General features: G+C 38.6%; 2 protein-coding genes and 2 pseudogenes across 2 annotated transcripts; all 4 read right to left on the bottom strand.

Annotated features, from left to right (window-relative positions):
- Positions 1-2021: 2021 nt before the first annotated feature.
- LOC141821612 (tubulin beta-1 chain-like) lies at positions 2022-4755 on the bottom strand (annotated as a pseudogene).
- Positions 4756-5882: 1127 nt separating this feature from the next.
- Positions 5883-9420, bottom strand: LOC141822409 (putative GPI-anchored protein At5g19250; annotated as a pseudogene).
- Positions 9421-11036: 1616 nt separating this feature from the next.
- Positions 11037-13579, bottom strand: LOC141822455 (gibberellin receptor GID1C-like). The gene is made up of 2 exons (XM_074709905.1): positions 13217-13579; positions 11037-12586 (listed from the first exon to the last, which is right to left on the bottom strand). The coding sequence occupies exons 1-2, from the start codon at positions 13253-13255 to the stop codon at positions 11585-11587; spliced, it is 1041 nt and encodes a 346-aa protein (XP_074566006.1). The 5' UTR covers positions 13256-13579; the 3' UTR covers positions 11037-11584.
- Positions 13580-15597: 2018 nt separating this feature from the next.
- LOC141820383 (acetyl-coenzyme A synthetase, chloroplastic/glyoxysomal-like) lies at positions 15598-22367 on the bottom strand. The gene is made up of 18 exons (XM_074707689.1): positions 22140-22367; positions 21772-21915; positions 21528-21683; positions 21323-21445; positions 21069-21237; positions 20388-20470; positions 20122-20223; positions 19957-20045; positions 19757-19847; positions 19431-19544; positions 18147-18223; positions 17977-18055; positions 17752-17820; positions 17501-17676; positions 16676-16732; positions 16454-16544; positions 16264-16362; positions 15598-16110 (listed from the first exon to the last, which is right to left on the bottom strand). Exons 1-18 carry the CDS (start codon positions 22356-22358, stop codon positions 15925-15927), a joined length of 2124 nt encoding a protein of 707 aa, XP_074563790.1. The 5' UTR covers positions 22359-22367; the 3' UTR covers positions 15598-15924.
- Positions 22368-24175: the final 1808 nt, after the last annotated feature.

Genomic DNA, 24175 nt, shown 5'->3' with positions numbered 1-24175 from the left:
TGGCATTAAATCCTATCTGAGATCTAAACAATGTGGTCCCATGAAAAGAAGTCAATTAACACTCCTTGTGAACTGTGTTTCTGCACAAGGTTTGTTGAGACTTGGCTACTCAATTTATGAGAAGGTACCTTCCCCTGGTATGGTCAGGAGAGTTCAATGTACATGGAAACATGTAAATAATGATCATTATAAAGATGCACCAGCTTCTTTTTGAAGGCATCCCAATTCCCTTGTAGGCCAGCTCAGATTACAAGAAGATGCCATTTTGAAAGACAAGCCCAGGTTCATCACCCATGTGGCATTGCAAGACTGCACATCAACTTGATTGATTCATTCACTTAAAGTAATCATCTGATGATCCTGGAATCCATATGAGTGTGCAACCTGTAGCTTCAAATCAATGTTAATATATTAGTTTCTTGTATCAGCTTTAAGAGAGAGAGAAAAAAAACAATAGTTTGTTCAATCAATCATTTGCCATTGATAAGAGAATGAGGCAGAAAAATTGGAATTAAGAACAATCCTAACCCACCCTTGTCAGAAATCTAAAGAATTTTCTTGGGGAGAAGAAGAGATTAGAAGATGGTGTTTTTTTTTTTTAAGTTGGCCTTGGCAAAGCTAGTAAGTACGATGGTGATTTTAGGGATTCATGGGGAAGTGGAATATGTCAGAGCTTTGTTTGCCCAGTTCAAATCTTTAAAAATTTTGCAGAGTCTGCACAGGAATGTCCAGGGAAGAGTAGGAAAAAAAAAAACAAGCAAAAAAGAAGGCAGTGAATGGCAATATTTTCTTCTCTATTCTCATATACACACTTTTAAAAAGAAAGGAGCAACATGAAGCAACAATTATAAATTAAAGTAGCTAGATAGGTTAAAAGAAGCTGGGGAAGATGGAGCAAAGGTATTAAGAATGCCAAGCAACTGCAAAGAGTTTCTAAATCCCCTAAAAGGCTTTTCTTATGCATCAAGGGACTGCACCATTACTCTCGATCCAAATTTCAAGAACTAGGGACGTTTCTAAAATTTCTTCCTTGCACTCAAAGTTAATAGTAGCCCTCGGGTAGTTGGATTGATGAACTAGAATAATTGACCTGCACAGGTTACGTTCATTTAAGTGCCTTCATTTCAAATTATCTTTGTTTACTTCAAATAAATGTCTTAATTATGCACAGTAGATATGCAGCAGATTTAAGAGAGCGTTTACCATGGACCAGTCTGAGGTCACTGTCACAGCTCGATTTTAGGTGATCCATATATCGACAGAAGCTCATAACTGTACTTGTACAAGTAAAACCACGTACAAGGAGGATCTGAATCATCCATCCTCTTGTTGCATTTTATTTGTTTTTTCAATAGCAGCTGCTGTGAAACTCTTTGTTAATCTTTTGGCGTTTCTACGATGACTTGAGACACCCTTAATTCTCTTCATCCTGTTGCAATATTGCCCATAATTAGCCACCTAACCACCTTAAATAGCTCCCTGTGAGTCACGTGTGTCATTAAACTCAGCAGTTGGTCCTCACTCACTCTGGTCGAGAATGAATAGTTTATATTGGTGCTCTACTGTAGTTCCACCACAACTCGTTTTCAGTACATCAACCAGCGGCTGCAAGCATCTGTTAGTGCTCTTGTCCCTGTTACACTCGTGTCCAACAGTGGTTCCTCTTCGGATCTCTACTCGCACTGCAGTAATTGCACTGCTCGTTAAAGGATGCCTAGATGCATGCAGGATTGCACACCTTTTAGTCAAAGAGATTTGCCATGGCCTCTTTTACTTTTTCACCGTCACTTTTGCTTCGCCTTTGACCATATGTTTCATTTGGCACTTCTCTTCCGTTGCATCTCGCTGGCAGAGATTGTTGACAGAGATGGTGTTTCGATTTGATAATTAGTTTCAGCCATGCTGTGAGAGTTCAAAGATAAAATCTTGGGGTGGCAAATCTTGTCAGAGCCTGTGAAACCTTAAGCGACCTAACGCCACCATCAATGTTAATTGATGCTAGCCATGATTGAGACACTAATTTATCTTGGTAGTGCAAAAAAGCCTCTGAACATGGCAGCAGTCGCATCTTGGTATTGCTGGTATTCGGAGAGAAGGTCGTTCATGTTGCTCTCAGCCTCAGTGAACTCCATCTCATCCATGCCCTCGCCAGTGCACCAGTGCAAAAAAGCCTTCCTCCTAAACATGGCAGTGAATTGCTCACTCACTCTCCTGAACATCTCTTGGATGGATGTGGAGTTGCCAATGAAAGTAGATGCCATGGAGAGGCCCCTTGGTGGTATGTCACAAACGCTAGATTTGACATTGTTAGGAATCCATTCCACAAAGTACGATGAGTTTTTGTTTTGGACGTTGATCATCTGCTCATCAACTTCTTTTGTGCTCATCTTGCCTCTGAACATGGCAGAAGCTGTTAGGTATCGACCGTGCCGAGGATCAGCAGCACACATCATGTTTTGGTTGCAGAGATCAAATGATTTAAGTCTCCAACTGATGAGAGCAACTGAGAAGACTGTTATTTTCCAATCCCCAGTAAATGAAGTTAGCAAAGGCAAAGTTATTTTCAAGCAACTGTATGGAAATTACAACAATTTTCTTGGTGTTATACATAATTGCCTTAAAAAATAGAAGACTGTTAACTGAGTGAAATATGTGGTTTAAACAAGGGCCTAGAACTAGTATACACTTAAAAATTACCTACAAACCAACCGAAGGGTTAAATTGAAAGGGATCCAGTAATATCAAAGCAAAACTTAGGCCGGAATTCATGCTCCAGATATCTAACTGATAAAATCATATGACTAAAAAACTTCAGGGAAAGAACCAAAAAGCAAATCACAATGTGCCGCTTCAAGGATGTCATCAACCATTTATCAGTGGTTCATATATACACATATTGTACCAGAGCACTGCTCAAGCGTGGACAAATAGGAAGATAACATTTGAACAGTTTGTGTTCGTTTATATCTACTCAAAAGGTGCAGACTGCAGAGAATTTGAGGATTAACAATTAATCAATCTAAGAGACTTTAGACCACCACCCACCATACAATTCTGCTCTCATCATCAATTGAACCGACCTACTATTTCTGCTCAATCTGGGCGGTAATAAAATAAAGGAATTGGATGTAATTGAATTCCTTCTTACTCTCCATTTCCTTCCAAGTAAAGAAGAAAAATTAGTCGTTTTATTTCTTTTCCCTCATACTTCCATCCAGTTATAATAAAATTTTCAATCACAGTCAAATTCATGTCAAAAGAAAAAACAGATAACACAATTACTTGAATCAATTTTTTAGTTTAGGAAAAAAACTTTTAGGCCCATGCTCATAAGTTAGCAATAAATCCAACAAATAAACATTAAAAGGACCAACTTACAGCTGGGAGTTGTTAACTAGAGAGTGCGGAAGCAAATGTCATAAAGAGCCTCATTGTCCAGCACCATGCATTCATCTGCGTTCTCAACTAACTGGTGGATAGAAAGGGTCGCATTGTAGGGTTCAACAACAGTGCCAGAAACCTTTGGAGAAGGGAAAACAGATAAAGTAAGCATCATCCAATCTGGATACTCCTCTCTGATCGTTGATATGAGAAGTGTTCCCATTCCTGAACCAGTTCCTCCACCAAGAGAGTGGCATACTTGAAAACCTGGTGAGAAAATCTGTATTATAAGGAATTACCGCGAAAGCAAAGTCTAATTCTACCCGATAAAGGATAAACAAGCACTTAAAACATCGATCAACAGCTAAATCAAATATCAAGTGTATGGAAAAAAAACACTAAATGATCCATATATTGTTTACTGAAAGCTTGTCCATAGTTCCATAGTGACTATTTAAACCAAAATTCAGCCTCCGCCGCCTACCTCTGGTAAAGAAGCACTCATCTTAAAAATGATAAGGGAGCCAAGTTGAGCATGTTTCGTCTTTATTAAATTACAGAATCAGTATATCTGTCCTTCTTATTAACACAAATCTTCTCAAATTTCTTTTTATATACAATATGCATCTATGATTATTTCGTTTTTTTTTTTTTTGAAGACGCTAAAAAGAAAGCAGAAATGAAACTGAGATCAAATCTTGTTTGTAGAAACAGATCGCCGATGAATCCCTGAGAAAACATCATATAAAAGCAGATAAGTGACTATACCTTGTAGGCAATCATCCAATCTGATTGCCGCACTGACCTCCCTGGACATGGAGGATTTCTCTCATTTTTTGCCTAAATTGGAGAAAACGAAACAAGGTTAACACTGGGACGACAAACCAAAAAGTTTCTCAAATAGCATACGAATTATCAGACAAGAACTTCCTCATCCAAAAAATAAAACAAGCAAGACAAAAGAGAAGACAGAAACCAGAAAACCGAACTCTACTCGAATTAAAACTTGATGAACAGTATCATAAAAGTTCGTGTGAGATGGCTAGAACACAAGAAGAAAACTCAAATCTAGCAGCCTTTCTGGATCGGGACGAAGCATCCGTCATCATGAAACTTAAATTGCTCCTGGTGAGAAGAGAAGACAGACATCAGAATCGAAGAACCGAACGCGAAACAGAACGGCTCACCGGCGAGAAGAGGGAGACCGAGCGGTTTTCTTGTCATGCCCTTTTGTTTCTCCGGATCGGATGCCGTCGAGTGATTTGATCGGGTGTCGGGCAGCCGTCCATTTCCAATTTTAGAAACTAATCGACGATGCTTCCTGTTAAAGTTTTTGAATGATAATGCCCTCTTGGCGTCGTGTTTTCTTGTCATGGTCGTGAGATTTTGCTCATAATTTTTTTAAAAGCGAAGAATAAAATGACGATAATACCCTCTTTCATGCAATTTCTTTTTTTAATTTCTCAATAAAAGAGATTTTTTCCAACGTTGAGAAGTCATGCGAGTCTGATATAAATAGGATTATAAATGGATTTGACGTTCTACGAGTATAAAATAAATTTAAATAATTCATTAAAATGAATAAATTTGAATATATTTATATTTATGTTTAAAGATTATGAAAATATTCATAAATAATATTACTTGAAGCTTAGAATTGCTTGTTTGCAATTGATGAGGTTGGCATATTTCATTTGTTGGAATATATTTGTTAGAGAGCACAATTTGGTGCCAATAATTTGTGACTATATGGGAGGAAGTGCCAAGATCAATGGAACGGCTAACAATTCAGCAAAGGTGGAATCCGTTACCTTAGCGGCTCTAACACGGTCGATCCCATAACCATCGATGAATAAGTAAATCGAGAAGCTACAGTTGGGCATTACCTTAGCTTCGCCGAGATTAATTGAATGACCAACACATTTCACTAGAAGGGGGAGGAGTGAATAGATGACCTCCATTAATTGCAATTTTCTCACACAATACAAAAACACCATAACTTTAGTAGTTGAACCCCAACAATTCAAGTGAGTTAAACCCCACATAACCTAACCAGACTTAAGCCTAACCACAACTGAACTCCTGCTAGCTAGCTTAATTTCATCTAGACTCATCTCCAACCATGGTCAGAGCTAGTGCTAGATTGTTGGATCTAGCAAACTTCAGTAATTGATTATAACGTTACCAAAATCATCCTCATGCAATGTGTCGATCTGTTGCACTACTGTAAAACTTGATAAATGTCATGCTCCATGCTCTTTTACAGCATTCTGGCACTATGTGCCATGTTGTGCTAGAGAAGAGTCACAGTAAGTGATCGATGGCACTATGTAAACTACAGTAACAAGGCTGCCATAAGAGAACGATGGGTCAGCGAAGGTGACTAGCAGTTGCTGGCCTCCTCGACTGAGGCAAATTTCAGCAATTTTGTTTCAATACAATACAACATAATAGGGTAAAACAACGACAAAATTATGAACTCATGGGAAAATAACCTGCATGTTATTCAATTTGCTGTATCTTTTAACAAAAAAAAATCAGAAGTTGATAGGAGAAAACATAAAACACATGACTTAGCTGATAAAAAACAATGCAAAACCTAGAAGCAACAGCAGCACATACAGATGATTATCAACTAAAATAGCTGAACCAGAGGTTGTATCTGCGGCCGCCGGAGCATAGTTTCCAGTAGGTGTATCAGTAGTCAAAACGGCAACAACCCAGTCACCCTCGTCAGCAATCCCAATTCCAACAAAGCTGCTATCGTTCAAATACTGGTTGTACTGGGTGTCAGTGTAGTTTGACAGAACGAGGTGAGGAGCTAAGCCTTGAACGCAAACAGGCATAATGGAGCCATCTCGGGTGACTGTTGCATTCAGATGGCAGGTGCTTAAATAATTAGGAAAGTTGGGGAGCTGTTGCTCTTCGCCAGGAACAGTATAGGATCCAGTGGAGTTGCTGCAGTCTTGGCCCTTGAATGCCAATGCAACTTGTTCAGCTAAGCAATCAGCATTGCTGTTATCAGTTAGTGAGGACAGGTTAAGGGACCCTCTGTATTTGTTGAGGCCAGCCAAAAGTTGAGTAGATGTATCTGCAAAGAAAGAGATTATTAGGAAGTTTCTTAGACATGTAAATATAATCCAGGCCCTGTGGCCACCCTGAATGCTCACATGAAAGTTAATATTAGTTCATTTGCCTAAAGTTATAAATCTCATTCAATTAGCTCATTATTCTCGTATGTAACTAGGTTACAGTGTTACAATCTAAATCCAATTAACCTATAAACCCTAGTGATTAGATCATGATTCTACAAATGTGATTAAATCAGCTTGTCAAAGAGGCTGCATAAATCCAGATCTACGATATCCTCCATGACCCAAAGCATAACTCATCCCAAATTGTCTTATTAATCCAAACTGCCTTGCACAACCTTAGGCCCTGTCATGCAATTAAGCTCATCCGCTAGTGCAAACCTTATGTAGATGGATAAAGCACTAATCTAAAATAGTTAGTTAATTACTTAGGAAGATGTTTTTATAAGCACGTCAACATGTTGAGAATTTGATTGTAGGTGGATTAAAATAATGGCTTGTCACACGTAGCAATTGTACAATGATTAGAGATATGGTAGATCATCTAATAGGTTAGGTTTGATGACTCTAGTTCCAAGAAATGGTAAAAATGGATTGCCTTCTTCTCGCAGAGTTTTAATAGGGAGAAACTTTAGGGAAGGATCAAGGACAATAAAATTGGGAGAACAATGATCGTATGCTCCATAGCCACATCCTCAATTTGATGTCTGATAATATGTTTGACATGTACCAGCACCATATAATGACAAAGGAACTTAGAGATACATTGAATAAAAAATTCATATTTGAGGATAGCAAGCAAAATATTTCTTGAAAATGAATAAAATAATTTTTGCATAATTGCTAATCATTGTGTAATAAAATAATTGTATGAATTGCAAAGGAATCTTAAATGATTAAAGTAGAACAAAATAAAATTGGATGAATACTTTGCAGTGACTTTTATCCTTTACACAACTTCACCTTGTTGGAAATTTCAAAACATTTTTGAAACAGAATGAGGAAGACATTTCTTTCAATGAGTCAGGTAATATCCTAAAATTTAAAGAGGAATACCAGAAGTAGGAGGATTCTTTAATGACCAAAAGGAGAATAAAATGAACTTGAATGAATCCTTTGTGGTGACTTTTATCATTGACAGTCCACTTTTTAGAAGAATTTTAAAATATTTTTAACATAAATTTAGGAATATATATCTCTCAAAGAGTTGGTTAATGTCCTAAAAAGAAAAAAGAAGTGTTAAAAGTAGGAGAAAGGTTTTCTTCAGGACAAATCTAAGGTACTTGTGATGGAGGAAGACAATGAGGCTGGGGCTCCTTAAGGGAACAAGAAAAGAACAGATAAACTCACTAAGGACGGCTTTAGCAAAAAGAAACAGGGGATTGTCTTTTTTTAGCAAAGGCCAATCCAAAGGAAGGTATGATCTTCAGAAGAAGAATCAAGGGGAAAATTCAAACTATCGAAAGCGAACTGTGCTGCAATGATCTCTAACTCTTCAAGATTCTTAATCTTGGAGGGAGGGCTCTGTGATGTGTAATAACAAGGAAGGTTAAAAGACTAATTTCTTGGAGATAAATTGCATATTTCTTAGATATACACACATAGTAAGACATGTCATTTCCTCTCATTAGAACCTAATGATTCAATACAAGTTAATCAAGTGGTTAATCAAAGGATGATGAATTTGATGAGACAAATCAAAGGTACTTTCGCACTATGTTCAAAACTTAGGAGGCATTGATGTCAATTATCAATCACCATTACGTTACTATTCTAAGAGGAAAAACCCTTCATGACATTAAAAATTAAAAAGGATATATTTTCTTTTTGAAGTGGAATAGATCAAGATAATTTTATAAGGGCACACCTGTAATTTTACCACAAAAAAGATTTTACATTTTCCATGTTTTTTCTTCACTAATTTTGTTCTCAAAAGTGACCTTTGAGATAAAATATGTATGTGGACCTTTGGCCCGGTATATGTGTAACTTGAATTGGTGGACTCTGGTATAAGTTTGGAAACACTGGGCATATGGTACTCATTGGACGAGTGTCCAGAAGATGAAACCAGTTTCTCACCTAAATAAGGTAGATCCACAACAAACCCAATCTAAATCAAGGATATGCCCTCTAAACAAAAAGGCTAATCACTCTTCCCTTCCATAGAACAGGAAAGAAGGAAGGTATTGTTATTTTATAGTTGATATTTCTTATTCTCTACGGTAAAACTATCCTAATGATCCCAGCCATTCAGCCAATGAGACGGTTCACGAAAACAAGGTGATCATTGTTGACTTCTAACCAACTAACACTCAACACAAAGGACTTTTTTAAATAGATGAACTTGTTTTGCAAAGGTCAAAAGAAAGAAGGAAAAAAAGCATGAAATGATTTCAAGAAAGCGGAGAAATCCCAATATACCAGAGTATAGATATTATCCCCCAAATAAGCTTCAAACCTACAAGAGACGGCCATTCTTCCCCCTGCTACAGTATATTGAAAAAGGAACCTGATTTCTCAACCTACATTTAGATGTGCCGGAAAGAGAGATTCTTGACAGAATAGGACGGATCAATCTTAGTGTGTCTAGATTCAGAACATCATAAATCATAGTCTTCCAACTGATGCAGCAACAGATCTCGAGCGATCAGCACATAAACGTAAAGGAAATAGGGCGAGGAAGGAAATGTAGAGCAATTACCGTCAGATCTAGCAGGATGAAGCAGGAACGGTAGGAGGAGGAGGAGGAGGAGAGAGGGAGATGTTGAAGCCCATTCCTTAGCACCTTTCGTTTCTCCCCTGCTGCTTTCTTCCTCTGATCTGTCTTGAGAAATTCAAAATGATGAGGAAGCGGAACGCAGGCGGTGAATATAGCGCTGTGATTTGGAGGCTCGAGCAGAGCTTTCACAACCACCGCCCTCCGCCATTTTCTTTACTTTGAGCCAGACCAGACCGACGACAGACTGCGTTTTTGTTGCAGGGTCGTTTTTAAATTTGTACGTTTAGGTGAGCAAGAAGTTGGCGTCCACAAAACTGATTTTTAATTTTTTTATAAGAAAAAACAAATTCCATTTTATACAAATTATTATTAGCATAACAAAAAGAAAATAAACAAAATTTTTGCTCGTCGAGGCAAATGACATATAAAATAAAAATAAAAGACAACCTATCAAAACTTATTTAAAAAGAACTTCTAAACCTATCTGTTAAAAAAAAACATGCTATGAAAAAAAAATCAGTTGTTTAAAAAAAATTGGCTGAAATGAAGACACGTTTAAATTAAACCGGTTTTCCAAACTAAAGAAACAAGTGAGATTCAGCTCTGTTCTTTGTCTATGTTCCTCGAGGAAGAAATTTTTGAAACCGAGAATTTAACTTTAAAATCATCCACTTATGGATCAAGTTTTCCTTCTCTCTTAAAATTTTAATGAAGTAAACAGTGAAGTGGAAAACTTTCCTTGATTTCGCTTTCTCCACTCTCATGTAAAATGATAGTAGAGAGGTCGTCTTTCGAGTATAGCTGAGTTGGTTAGAGCGAATTGCATAAGAGCAAGAGTTCTAATCTTGACGAAGCCGAAATAATACCCTACTTCAACCTTCTCGATTTACTTTAAATCTCGTGAAATCGAACGCCGAAACAATATAATAGAGAGGTCCTAGACACGTTCTCTGAACAAACTCACACCATAGAGTGAATCTAAACAAATCTGACTTTTACTTTCCTAGTGGATCTAGACGAGAGTGGTGGTTGATCTGATCATACCATTAGAATGACCATGAAAGCTAAGTGAACCTGGATAGAAGTTGTCAAAATGCTTTCAGATGTTCGATATTTGAACGAGCATAGCAACCTACCTGTGGCGAATGGCTGGCCTTTCCTGTAATTGAACTGGCAGGGACTAACAATGAGAACGAGCAATCCACCGGCCATGGGAAACAGACAACAGCAGTCCAGTGGAAAGGACAGCAGTCAGTGTGGCCGATACCCTAATTGCATAACCTACATGGACTGCAAAGCACAAGTGCTAGCTGTGGATGGAATGCGAGTCCAAAGCATGAAACTATCCTCCAGAAGAATAATAAAGAAAAGGAAAGCAAGCGGCCATTTGTCAGGAAGAAGCCTCAGAGGTCAAGCAACTGCACGGTGCCCCTATCAGTGGATGCCATCTAATTGAAAGTGAAGTCACTGCCTACGTTGTCAATAAAAGGAGCAGAGCACTGCAGAGCAATAAATTACAAAGGAGATCATAACAGAACGAGGACCATGTGTTGTTAGGCATCTTAGACTCTGAAAAGAGCCCTCCCCCGCATGAGAACAACTGGAGCAGCGAAGCTGCCGAGAAGTGGACTGAGAAAAAAAATACAAACCCCTCTCCACTTGTAAATGAAGGCTAGGGACAGTCTGCAGAAAGAAGATAGTTGGCAGGGACAAATTGTTACTCTTATTTTGTCTTTCCTGTTTCACTCAAACCTGTGTTAGATTCTTTCTAACATCTAAAAAATTAACAGGATCAGGCAATTAACAGAGACGGCGCAGCTTTAAATACAATCTATGAACTGACATAACAAAAAACAATAAATAAATCACAGGGCATCTTTACAGCAGCACAATATCCATGTTACATACTCGGATGGTAATAAGAAGATGGAATAGTCACCATGTCGTGGCATCTGTCGAACAACAAGGTGCTCCATCTTCCTGAATTAACGTGCTTGAAAGACTGTAGAGTATAGATAACACTGATAAAACCTCAGGAAAGAAAGATGATAACCAGCAGTTCTTACATAAACTGTGTTACCTATAAAATCAGCACCGTCTTCCAACCTCACAAATTTGAGGAACTGGATCAGGCATACAAAAGACTTCATCAGTAGAAAGATGTAAAAAAAAAAAAAGTCATTCCACCTTTGACAAAGTTATCTATAATACAGCTCCTTGATGAGAATAACTCGTCTGAACTCTGTGAATGCTTTGACACTAGCCAACAACCAAAGTAAACAAACAAGCAGCAAAGGTAGCACACCGCAGCTGCATCGACTGCCAACTTTAGATTCTATGTAATATAGAACTTATATACCTGCATTTTAAGTTGTGCCATGCTGCTTGCCGACTATAGGTTAGAACTGACAAAGTTCTTAATCTCATCCATTACCTCATAGAAATGGTCAGTGTTTGGCAACAAATAGAACCCAATGGTGGCCTGTTCACGGTACACTAGCTTCACATCTTTGCCTGCCTTCTGCAATCCCTCAGCATAGGCCAATTGCCAATCCTGGACAAGATCCAAGCCCGCAACTATGACAAGGCTCCTTGTGAACGGAAGCTCTTTGAGCGTCACACCGTTTGGGCCGAAGGGGTTGCAGGCTGGGTGATCCCTGTCAGCTCCTTCAGGGAGGTATGCCTTCCAATACCAATCTCTGTCCTGAATGGTGACGAAGTACTTGCCATCCAGCCTCACCTCTGAGTCGGTTCGGCGATTTCCACCGAACATGGGGTTGAGAAGAATGTTGCCTGACACATCGATCCCTGACTCTGCGGCTCTCACAGCTACATGGTGAGCAATATTGCCCCCAGAGCTGTCACCGCAGAGGAAGACCCGAAGCTTAGAATCCTTGCCGCTGTGGAGCCATGGTTCAGTGGAAGCCCACTTGAGGGCTTCCCATCCGTCATCATAAGCGCAGGGATACCTGTACTCCGGTGATCTCCGGTAGTCGACCGAGATGACCACAGCGCCGCAGAGGGAGACGAAGCGGCGGCAGAGGGAGTCGTAAATGGCAGTGTTGGAAGAGGAGTGGGCGAAGCTGCCGCCGTGGTAGAAGATGATGACGGGGAAGGGATCCGGCGAGGGAGGGCGGTTAAGACCCGCCAGGGGCGTGGCGGGGTGAGAGGAGTTGGGAGGTGTGGGGCGGTAGATGCGCGCAAGGAGGTTGCTGGTGCGGTTGATGAGGATGTCAAAGGAGACGACGCCGTTGACTGGGGAGGCATTGGCGGGGACCTTGCGGTCGAGGAATTCGGCGAGGTGTCGATCGAAGGTGCCATCAGGGCGGCGGACCATGTTGTAGGCCAACTTGAAGTTGGAGATGAGAACCCATGTGTGGAGGGGAACCACCATCTGCGTGCGAATCAAACCAAAACACCCAATCAAGAAACAGAATTTGGAGGTTTTATTATATTTTCTCGATCGTTTTCACCGTCAATTGCAGCAGACATTGAGTGTCAAAAAGGAAGCAAGATTCGAACTTTTTGCCATTACCAGTAGGGATTTTTCCAGGGTTTCACGGTTGTGTCCCTTCCTTCGTTCGATCAGTACCAAAAACAAAGATGAAGACAACAAGGGACAATCAATATGATTCCTGTGTGTTTCGACTATTTCCTCCTCGAACAATGCCAAAATTTTCAAACTTTTCGTAATTTTTGTGAGAGCCAATGTGATATTGGCAAGGTTTCGCCTATTTGGAATGCATGAACTCGACAAGAACCCAAATAAGCAAATGCGAAAACAAAAAGTGGGAGCAAACAGGAAGAGAGCCTAAGGTAAGAGAGGAATAACAAAAGATCAAAGCTCCGACGCTCGACCAATCAATTGGACACAGAAATCAAGATAAAGCCCCCCCCAAATCGGAAGCAACGCAGCAAAGCCGTAGCATGGCCAGAACAGGAAGCATGGGACGCCTCAAGAACTCCACAAACCCCAATATTTTATCCCAAATCCAAGGCGAGGAAGGGGACGGAATATCCATACCTTGGACTCGCTTGCGTTCACCTCGTTGCTTCCCGCCATCGTGCGCAGAGACGGAGCAGTACCGACAAGAAACAGAAATCGAATTGGCAAAGCACAAAGAGGCGAAGCAAGCCGCCTCTTTTCCTTTCGGACTGCGCTCGAAAAGCCGAATCCTGCCCGAATCGCTCCCAAATCAGCCACTCCGGCTCGGCAGCGCCCCTCCTTTCAACTATCCGGATCCCGCCGAAAAGGAGCCGCCTCTTGGGATCGAAGCGCACCGGTTAGCCGAGAATAGATCGTCGGAGACAAGGCAAGCGCTGAGGCGCAACAAGGAGGACGGAGAAATGGAAGAAGAAGAAGAAGCTGGACGTTATGAAGCGGAGAAGGGGGAGAGAAAAAAAAAAAAGAAGAAAAAAAAAACGGCGAAGCGAAGGAGCGAGCGACGCAAGAGACGACAAATTGGGGCGGCCGAGGAAAATTATTAAAATACGCAGTAGAAGTTGCGGGCCCCACCTGAGTTCATGCCGAAACAGGTCTCGCACGTCATCCGCAGGCGGTGCCATGTCAGCATCTCTCAATGATCACTCGGTCCACGTGTCTTTGCTCTTAAAAGCATCTCTCAACGATCACTCGGTCCACGTGTCTTTGCTCTCAAAGCATCTCTCGATGACCACTCGGTCCACGTGTCCCTACTCTTAAAATAACGTTTTAATAAATGAAGCAAATCTAAAAAAAAAATGAGGAAATTTTGTACTGAAACAGATCGACATTGAATGAATCTGCGGCCGGTCCAAAAGTCAACCAACGAAATTGCAGGGTGGTTTTTCCAAGGCAAGAACAAGAGGCAAGATCAAAGAATCTCTTTGACTCAATTTAACATCAAATCTAAAAGTTAAATGTTAGATCAAAGAGATGCTTTAGAGGTGAACTAAATCTTAGTCGATGTGATTAAAAAACTATCTTGAGAGAATTATAGACATGAGGTATATTGTTGTGTCGGTTGTAGATCTTCTCAGAGAATATTTGGCACTACTCTTTACTTGAAAAGGACAAATACTACTTAAACTATGATAATCAACATTAATTATTGGTTCAATTTTGTTTGCATCCTCTTGTTTTCACCTAATGACTTGTATGCCATGCCAAGACAAAAGATTATCATTATTCTAGAATCGAATTGACTTTTCTCACAAGCACGTTGGAGGAATACAGATAGATATCTATTTGTATGGCAGCCTAAAAAATATGAAGAATAAGAACCATTTGTCTCTCCACCTGTCATTGGAAGGAAGAGGACAAGCCTGAAAAGGTCAAACGTCTTGTGTTTTGGTCCATATACATAATACTCGACTCCATGTGACTCTTGCAGCCTACACTCTCGTAGCTTTTTTTTGCCTTTGTTTTTGTTCTTGTTTCTTATTCGAAACTCTTCTCTCGCAGAAGATACTGTTCATTCATAGACTGGTCAAACCATGGCCGAGAATCTTAAGTTAATTTAGTCAAACAGTGTGGTAATTCGAGTTTAGATGTGAAATTGATTGCGGGGGTGCCGCAAGGCGACGCCGCCAGCTACGCGACGAGTCAAACAGCCGACGCCGCGCGCTTGCTTTTCTTCCTCCTCCTGGCTGGCCCCCTGTTTTCTCTTTGCGGGAGTGGTCGGTCGATGAAACGAAACGAGACGAAACGAAGTGTGATGATTCGAGGTGCGTGATGTGAATTCTTCACGTAGTCCAAATTGTTGGAGCGGAATTTATTGCCTGGCATCACAATATTTAAAGCACCGGTTTGGAGCGTAGCGTAGGCAGCAGAGAAGGTAGCTAGCTTTGCTTTGCTATGCCTTGCTTTTGCTTTGAGGACAAAAGAATAGCAATCAACTTTTCCCTCTCTCTCTCTCTGTCTGAGTGGTTTGACAAATCAGCGTGATGCCTGCTTTGTCGTTTATCCCTTTGGCTTTTAATGATTCAAACCAGAAGGATTGAAGGGGACAAAAGGGATGGCTCCTTAGATATTTATTTATTTTCTTGTTCATCGTATATTTTTTTGTGTTTTTTAATCGACGCCAAATCAATAGACAGGGATGGAAGAATAGTAAATTAAGAGGCCATGCCTCTTTTGTGTTAGGTCTCAAGTGTAATGATTTTAATCACGCCTATCGCTTAAAATAAAGAAGGGGGTTTTTGAGTAGGGTGGACTTTTATATTACTCTTTTGGCGATGACATGCACTAACAGAAGGCACCCACTAGAAAGACTTGGAAGAGAGGAGTGATTTTGACTCGATCATTGTTGTTTGTGGGATCGAAATGATCTTGAGATTCCTTGATTGTAATTACACGAGTCAAACTTTTTAGTGTTCTAAGTTTGTTTGATAAGTTAACCGAGTCAGCAATTGAGCACTCAAACACAAATAAACACACTGATCATGGTGCACAAATCCACCATGTCAATCTTCAGTTATGAGACATTACAAACGAGAGCGAAAATACATGTATCTACAACATGGAACCTGCGTGCCGTTCTTTACTCTGCTTAGCAAACACAAATAGATTGCATTGCAATTAAAACTACACTAATCGGATTGGCAACTCCCACACACATTCTTCACCATGTTGAAATTCCCAGAAGAGCACGAAGAAATTTGCACAGATAGTTCGACTGTTCTGCTCACAATCTCTCAAAGCCACATCAGAAACATGCTATTTAGGAAACAAACGAAATTCTCATCCTTTAGCTAGAAATCAGTCAGCGCAATTAGCTGGTCCACGACGCTTGGATCAGCAAGTGTACTGGTATCTCCAAGCTCATCTAGTTGCCTGGATGCGATTTTTCGTAAGATTCTCCTCATGATCTTTCCGCTCCTTGTCTTCGGTAGTGCGGGCGCCCAGTGAATTTTGTCAGGGGCAGCAAAGGCACCAATCTGGTAAATGAGCACACTAGTTAGCTAGTACATTGGCTAAGAGCTGAACATTTAATAGACAGACAACTGAATGTAGCTCAAAACATGTTTACTCGAGAAGACTAGTTGATTACAAAAACTTTGTATGGGAAAATGGTTCCAAGAAGAGCACACCTGGTTTCTGACAGTCAAAATTAGACTTTTCCGGAGTTCTTCACTAAAAGGAACCCCCTCCACTAAAGTAACAAAAGCATAAATGCCCTGGCCTTTGATCTAAAAACAGGAAAGATTTAGTCACATATGACGTTCTTATTGGTTAAATTGGGGTAGCCTGCAAACAATTATGATTGTGCTAGTGTTATACCTCATGTTCAATACCAACTACAGCCGCTTCTGCGCACTGTGGATGTGAAACTAGGGCAGATTCTACCTCTACTGTGCCAATACGATGTCCACTGCGAATACAAAATTAAGTGTCATAATCCATCGAGTCCATAAGATAATAGCCAAATTATTGAAAACATTCTGTGCTTGGCAATATCCATCCAAATGCATTGGTAGGAATATATATGTTTGTTTAAAGTACCTCACATTAATGACATCATCAACTCTTCCAGTCAGCCAAAAGTACCCATCTTTGTCCCTAACAAATCACCATAAACACTATAATGAACAGGAATCTGACAGATTGATTCAAAAGTTAATATCCGGTAGGAGTCCTCAAATATATGTTCTAGTTCTGAAAAATGTCTTCCCATGAAGGATGCTGATGTATATATATATATGTATATATATATATATGTATATATATAATGGACTATCACACCTGCCTATGTGGAACCAATGAGTGTAGAGCCTCCTAGCTTCTACAAGAATCAAGTTAAGATCTATACAATTGAAAGCGATCTAAAGGTGTGATTGGATGAATCTTTTGGGAATAGAAGATTCTAATGTTTGTTCTTTGATGAGTATTCACAAAAGAACTAAGGCCATTTAGTGAGTTGAAATTTTCAACTTCTTGAGTGTGATGATATTGATAGCCACTAATGCTTGCAGATATAAAATAAGAGCTCCGGATTTAAATTGCCAAGACCACTATATGTATTGGATGCTTGTTTAATGGATTAAGCTTCAAACAAAGTGGTCATCTAACTGATCGGCATGGTATCAGAAATCAGAATACAGTTATCGCTTTCTAACTAATTCATTGTTGATAATTTAACAAAAAGACTTGGGCCAATTCAATTCAGTGCATCCACCCATACAAGGGATCGTGCCTTTAAATTAACATGGTGTCATGGTAGATGTCTTGAGTTCAAGTAATGGCATATCAGCAACTAAAAACAAATATGCTTCCTAATAGAGTAAGTATTTTGCACAAAGATGCTCGATGAATCACGAAATAAAATACCTGCTGCATCCATCCCCAGTAAAATAATAACCAGCGAACGGTTTAAAATATGTGGTTTGATATCTTTCATGGTCACCATAAAGTGTACGGAATGCACCAGGCCAAGACTTCTTGATGCAAAGATATCCACTGCATTCACCTTCTATCTCATTCCCATTCTCGTCTACTATGGCCGGCTGCATTTTTTTTGTCAAGTAGTATTAGAATAAAAATAGTACTTAATGACTGCCCTTGTATCAAATTCATAATACCTGAACTCCAAAGAAAGGAAATGTTGCAGATCCAGGCTTCTGAGGCCATGCACCAGGTATAGGTGTAATCTGTAGTCAAATTATATCATTTAACACGTAAGGTTCAGCTGAACTGAAAGAACTAGATTTAAGAAGTTAACTGCTAAATCACTGAAAACCAGAAGCTGTTGTATCAGAATAGCTAATGGCTAGTAGCAAAACCATCGATAAACAGCATTCACTTACCATGAAGCCGCCAGTCTCTGTTTGCCACCAGGTATCTGATATAGGGCATCTTGAATCCCCAACAACATTGTAAAACCACCTAAGAAATATATATGAATATGAATTCTTAAGGTAGCTATTAAACTAAAACCGCTAGGAACGGATATCTAGTTGAAATAGTTAAGATGAACCTCCATGCACTAGGATTAATTGGCTCTCCTACACTAGCAAGAACACGGATAGATTTCCGATCATGACGAGTGACATACTGCATCAAAGCAACAAAAGTATAAACAAAAATGAAAGAATATGTCCAACTTGGCAGTTCATAGCTACAAATGATAGGAAATAAACAGAGAACATGCATAAACAAACTTTGTATGTTTTATCATCTTAGGGCGACATGATTGAGGAATATATATAATTCAACTTTTTCATATGTACACATATATAGAATACAAAACAGATGCTATTTCAGAGAAGGAATCACTTCTATCATTATTGTTTTAGTTGAGAATAGAACAGAGTACATTTATGATTTAACTTTAGGCTAACAAGATAATAATAACATTTCAGGACCTAATTTTGTCATTTTTGGAAAGGTTTTGTTGGCTGCAAGCCAACATGTGACAGGATAAATATATTACTCTGTACGCTTATCAGTCAGAACATGACACAAAGGCTATTTAGTAGGTTATCATGGGGTAATGTCTTCACCTGCGATGAAGTCAACAGCCAATAGACAATGGATGGACATGTGAAGTGGGCATCCATAAGGTGAATTAAAGAGAGGTGCTTTCTAAAGCTTTTCGTTGCTCTTCAGAGTGCCAACATCTAGTGAACTTCTACAAACTAATTTAGGACCAAGAAAAGAATATCTAATTTCACAAGAGAAACATGTCGAAATAGGTAACATTGATTTAGGACCAAGAAAAGAAACTACAAGGTGAAAGGACTTGACAGGGAAACATATGATTACTGAACTCCTAGACAGCCTAATTTAGTATGGAATGGATATACTAGATTCTAGAAAACACGCTTTCAGACACATGATAAAAGAACAAGCTTGTTTGATATGTGAGATGACACGTGATTATATCTGACATGGGAAAAGAACAAAGTCTCATGTTCCATATATACTGATTTACTAGCCCCCATGGGTTGTATGGTTCCTGCATGGGAACTACCACAATAAGGTTTAGGGGTCGATTCTCAACGAATGCGGAATGTCTCACTGGTTACCTCACCCCCTCATGCAGTGGGTCACTGGGTCAAGCCAAAGCCTCACATGATTTACCTCCCTTCCAGCTCGCTTGGGGCACTACTGGAGGGCCCCCAGAGTGAGGGTATCACCTTTTGCCACAATATATACTAATCTACTGAATATATAAGATATCAATACGGAAATGAAACATTTAGCTATTAACTAACCAATATTTGCAATAATGACAAATGAAATATTATTAGATTCTTACCTCATCACCTTCACGCATTAGGGAGCGCACAAGGGTTGGCGCTGTGTAAAATATGGTTACCTTGTACTTATCAACAATATCCCAGCAACGTCCACAATCAGGATAATTTGGAGCCTACAGGTTCACATTGAATAGCAAGGTCTAAAGAGTTTGGTCATGCGAACAAAAATGAAAGACTAGTATCATATATCTGTGAGCGGAGCGAGATAAAAGTCACATGAACATATGATTTATCTTACAACAACACTTATTTTTAAATTCTACAACAACAAAGGCTTTGAGCTTCTATAAATCTCAAGATAGAAAAGGCATTAACAGATATTTACCCCTTCAAATACCACAACAGTTGCTCCATTTAAAAGAGGGCCGTATGTAACATAACTATGCCCCGTTATCCAGCCACAATCAGCAGTGCACCTAAGTGAACATATAAGAGATAATAAGGCATTGCAAATAAGTTCATCTGAAATGCTTCAACAAATGTGCTTTGGAATAACCCATAATCACAAGAGAGCAGCATAGTTACCAATATATATCTGATGGTTTGTAGTCAAATGCATACTTGAATGTTGTTGCAGTATATACCATATATCCACCAGTTGTATGTAAAACACCCTGAAATTAATGGATTAGCCTTGAACAATTGATTCAAAAGAATGCTGAAGACAGTTAAAACATTTTATTTTTGTACCTTTGGTTTCCCAGTGCTACCACTTGTGTACAACAGAAATAGTGGATCTTCTGCATCAACCCATTCGACATCACATTTTGTTGGAAAATGAGGGACGACATCCTGAAGTTACCAATATAAAGTAAAAGAAACATGTCAATTTGTACTAATTGTTAAGTATAAGATGTAGCTAAGAATCTGGGTGTATCACTAGCAGTAGACATGGAAGCAACCATCTCAAAGGTTACAGTGAAATATGCAAGTCCAAAATAGGCTATTGGACTAACCTGCCACCAGATATCTCTCCCTTCCTTCCATTTGGAATCTCCTCTCTTCATAGCTGATTTATTCTCAACAGTCAAACACAGATCTGCTTGAGCCAAAAGTGTAAAGGAGCAGAAGAAGGCCCATCAATAACAAAGACATAATTCAAAGGTAAATGATGCTGACTATTGAGAACAAACACTGACTAATAAACAAAACTAAATGTGAGAGAAATGTTTGACCGTATTGAAGAAGAAAATGGCATTGTCTATTCTATATAGACAATTGAATTTTTAAACAAATCCATATATTTCTATTCTCTGAACATCCATTTGGTATAAACAACATTAAAAGTGTTGTTTTCATTATTTTAAAAAAGCCTCTGTCTGAACCACATATGTGGCAGCATAGGCAAATTTGGAAGGGGACTACATAGCAGCTGCATATTGCATATGCACCACATATTTGCAGTTGAAATCACTAAAATTTGGTTCATTTGAACTCTTTTAGTGTGAACCAACTTGACTTGAAACCATAAGCCACTCTGTTTGATAGCTTGTATCTTGTAAATGCATGCCATCAAGGATAAATGCATGTCATCAAGGATTGGAAAGGCACTCAAAGGTATATAATTGAATACTATCTTCATAGCCATGTAGCACTCCATAACATGCTAAAAACTTTCAATCCAACTAACAACATACCAACTGTAACACCATTTTTTGCAGATTCTCTGAGGGCACTATCAACGATATCTTTCAGATGAATGGCTTTGGAACCTCTCCTCACGGCATTGCAGGTTATTACTAATTTAGGTTTGCAATCAATAATCCTCTGAGAAAGTGACTCAGAGGAGAAGCCAGCAAACACCACCTGAGCAGAGGTCGCAATCAATTGTCTGTTAAAACTAATCTCAAGTCTAAAAATTTGAAGAAGAAAAAAAACTAAATCAACTTACTGAGTGAACTGCTCCAATACGAGCACATGCTAACATTGCAATTGGCAACTCCATTAGCATAGGGAGGTAAATAATGACTGCATCTCCTTTCCTCACGCCAACATGTTTCAAGTAATTGGCAAGCTATGAAAAGAATACATGACAAAGTAAACACGATAAATTTCATGGTTGACGAAATCAGACTTGGAAACAATTAAAGACATACCTGGCAAACCCTCTCCAGTAGCTCCGCATAGGTCAACTGCCCATCATCACCCGGTTCATTCCCTTCCCAGTAGATAGCAACTTTGCCACCGTTCCCCGCTTCAATGTTCCGATCCAAAGCATTGTAACTTATGTTTGTACTGGCTCCTTTGAACCACTGTGATCAGAAACAATGCCGAACCAACTCAACCTCTTCCACCGCTCATAATCTTCAACCAAAGAAGCTTGAATGTTAGAAAACTCACCTCAAACTTGATAGGTCCCTTGCTCACGTCGATGTTCTCGCTGTAGACTTCCAGATCCCACTTCTCCTTCCAGTAGAACTGAGAAGCGATCTCCGACCAGAACCCGGCAGGATCCTTGATGGACCTCTCGTACATCTTTCGATACTAGAGTTTCGCGTAATCGATGCACGAGACGACGAAAGCGCAAATGAGCCGCAAAAATTTAGATACTTAAAAAGTAGAAAATATTCTCAATGTCTACATCTTTCACCCCAAAAGGACGAAATGTTCTTATTGAATCTTCCTTAAAAAGCGGAATCTTTGAGCTCGTGAACCGAGCATTGGCAATTAATCAAGCTCGGCACAAGGTTGAGGGAGAGGAAGCGCACCTGTTCAGGAGACGAGACGAGGGCCTGGCTGGAGAACTCCTGGGAGGGGAAGACGAGGTCATTCTCCTCGGATTCCAGGGACTCCCCGAGTATGACGGCGTTGAGATGGGAGATCCGACCAGCGCCGGAGGGAAGCTGAGCCATCGAATCCACGTGACGAAGGCGGTCCGAGGACGCCAGGCTCCGCTTCGGACACGCCACCGCCTCGCCGGTCGTCATCCCCAAACAATCACGCCGCGCTCCGGAAGACGTGGGAGAAGAGGAAGGGAAGGAGAGCAAGCGCCGCAGGGAACAGCCCTGCGACAACTCTGCTTGCTCGATCCAAACTACAACTGTATAATTATAATTAAAAATATCACCAAAATATAAATCATTATTTTATTTTATTTTCCCCCCTCTAAATCTAAATGGTTGGCAAAATTAAAAACAAAATCTATCTGCCAAAAATAGAGATTGCGGCTAAATCTAATACAAACTTGTGATATTTTAATAAAATTTTATTACATATATATAACCTATTTTTAATTTATAATAAATATACCGTAATTATCAGATAACATACTGCATATTTCTCATAACTTTTTAAATCAATTAGCATGTTGATTCGAGAACTAAGAACACTATCTTGAACTATACCTTATGATCCATATGTTTATTGTTAATTGTTTTTTTTGGAAAAAAAATGTTATGGAATGTCATAAATTTACATTGTTAGATTTATTATAAAATTAAAACAATGTGCATGCATTTATTGCATTGACAACTAAAGATTTACGCTAAATTTATTAAATCTTAAATTTAGACTAGTTTATAAAATTATAATTTATGTGCGGCATAAGCTAATTATATATTGATTAAATTAATTTCGAGACAAAAGCTACCAAACAAAAGAAATAATAATTTGATTCAATGAGATCCGATCTAGATGGGGTACAGCTATTTAGACTTCTTTTTTTTAACTTTTATATTAGTATTTAATTTACATGTATTAATTTTAAAATAGACGATATTAAATTCCATCCATCAAATAAATTTAAAAATAATCATAATTTTTGATTTTATATATATATATATAAATTTAATTTATAAGATTAATTTTAGAGTGGAAGATTCAATTTTATATTTTAGGGTCATAAAATAAATATTTTATTTTTTATCATGTCTTGGGCACCTTTTTCAAATTAGATCCATCCAATGTGAGATGATCTGTCTGCCTTGAATTATTAAATTTGCCGGGTGATTATTTACTTTTGGAATTTAATAATCAGTGTAAATATTAATTACATGTTTAATGCCTATGACTTGTATGGAAAAGAAACTAATTGATTAAATAAATTATGTAAATTGTTTGTTAAAAAGATATGCATTTAAGCTAGAAAAAAATTATAATAATATCTTTAAATAGTTGAGAAACAATTGTCATTCCTTAAATTGATTTCAACAAGGAAACTTTATAGTAATAATTAACCAATGAAGGATATATATATACACACACCTTAAGTAAGCAATAAGTAATTTAATTTAAAATTTTAAACATGGAAGTGATTTAATGTATTGAATTTTAATATGATAAGTGTTGTTAAATAAAAATGGATAAAAAAATTAGTTGATTTCAAAAGGGAAATTTTATAGTAATAATTTATGAAAGGTAACTATGATGAATAATTTTTTTCTTTTTTATATTAGTTTTTATAAATGTTGTGCATTTTATTAGAGTAGTTCTTAAAGGCAGTTCTTAGTGTCGAATTGTTTAAATTAAGTCGGATAAGATCGAGACTCGATCAAGCTATTTTATGTGTTGTTGTGTTGATTGGGCTTGCATGGACTATTATTATGGTACAAGTTGTGCTAGAGTATGGCACCATGGGTGTCCAGCCCAAGTTCAAGGTCGTTGAGTCTTAACTAAAAAATAGTTTAAAAATTATTTAAATTTTATAAAAATAAAATAAAAAATTATAACAAATTGAAAAAATTACAAAAACTAAATAAAAATACATAATCTCACTGCTCAACTAAATAAAAAAAACATTGTCTCA

Source organism: Curcuma longa, chromosome 2 (assembly GCF_044706935.1).
Source record: "Curcuma longa cultivar G26 ecotype Majalengka, Jawa Barat chromosome 2, ITB_CL_G26_1.1, whole genome shotgun sequence".
NCBI lineage: Eukaryota > Viridiplantae > Streptophyta > Magnoliopsida > Zingiberales > Zingiberaceae > Curcuma > Curcuma longa.
Note: the sequence above shows the minus strand (reverse complement) of the source record. Positions and strands in the feature narration are given on the sequence as shown.

What these genes read in the sequence shown, in the direction of transcription:
- LOC141822455 (XM_074709905.1), bottom strand. Translation starts at nt 13,255, where the DNA reads ATGGCGGGAAGCAACGAGGTGAACGCAAGCGAGTCCAAG. An exon ending in TGAACGCAAGCGAGTCCAAG is followed by an intron (nt 12,587 to 13,216) that starts GTATGGATATTC and finishes ATTCGCACGCAG; the next exon opens with ATGGTGGTTCCCCTCCACAC.
- LOC141820383 (XM_074707689.1), bottom strand. Translation starts at nt 22,358, where the DNA reads ATGACGACCGGCGAGGCGGTGGCGTGTCCGAAGCGGAGCCTGGCGTCC. An exon ending in GGAGAGATATCTGGTGGCAG is followed by an intron (nt 20,224 to 20,387) that starts GTTAGTCCAATA and finishes TGGTAACTTCAG; the next exon opens with GATGTCGTCCCTCATTTTCC. An exon ending in ATTAATCCTAGTGCATGGAG is followed by an intron (nt 18,056 to 18,146) that starts GTTCATCTTAAC and finishes TATATTTCTTAG; the next exon opens with GTGGTTTTACAATGTTGTTG.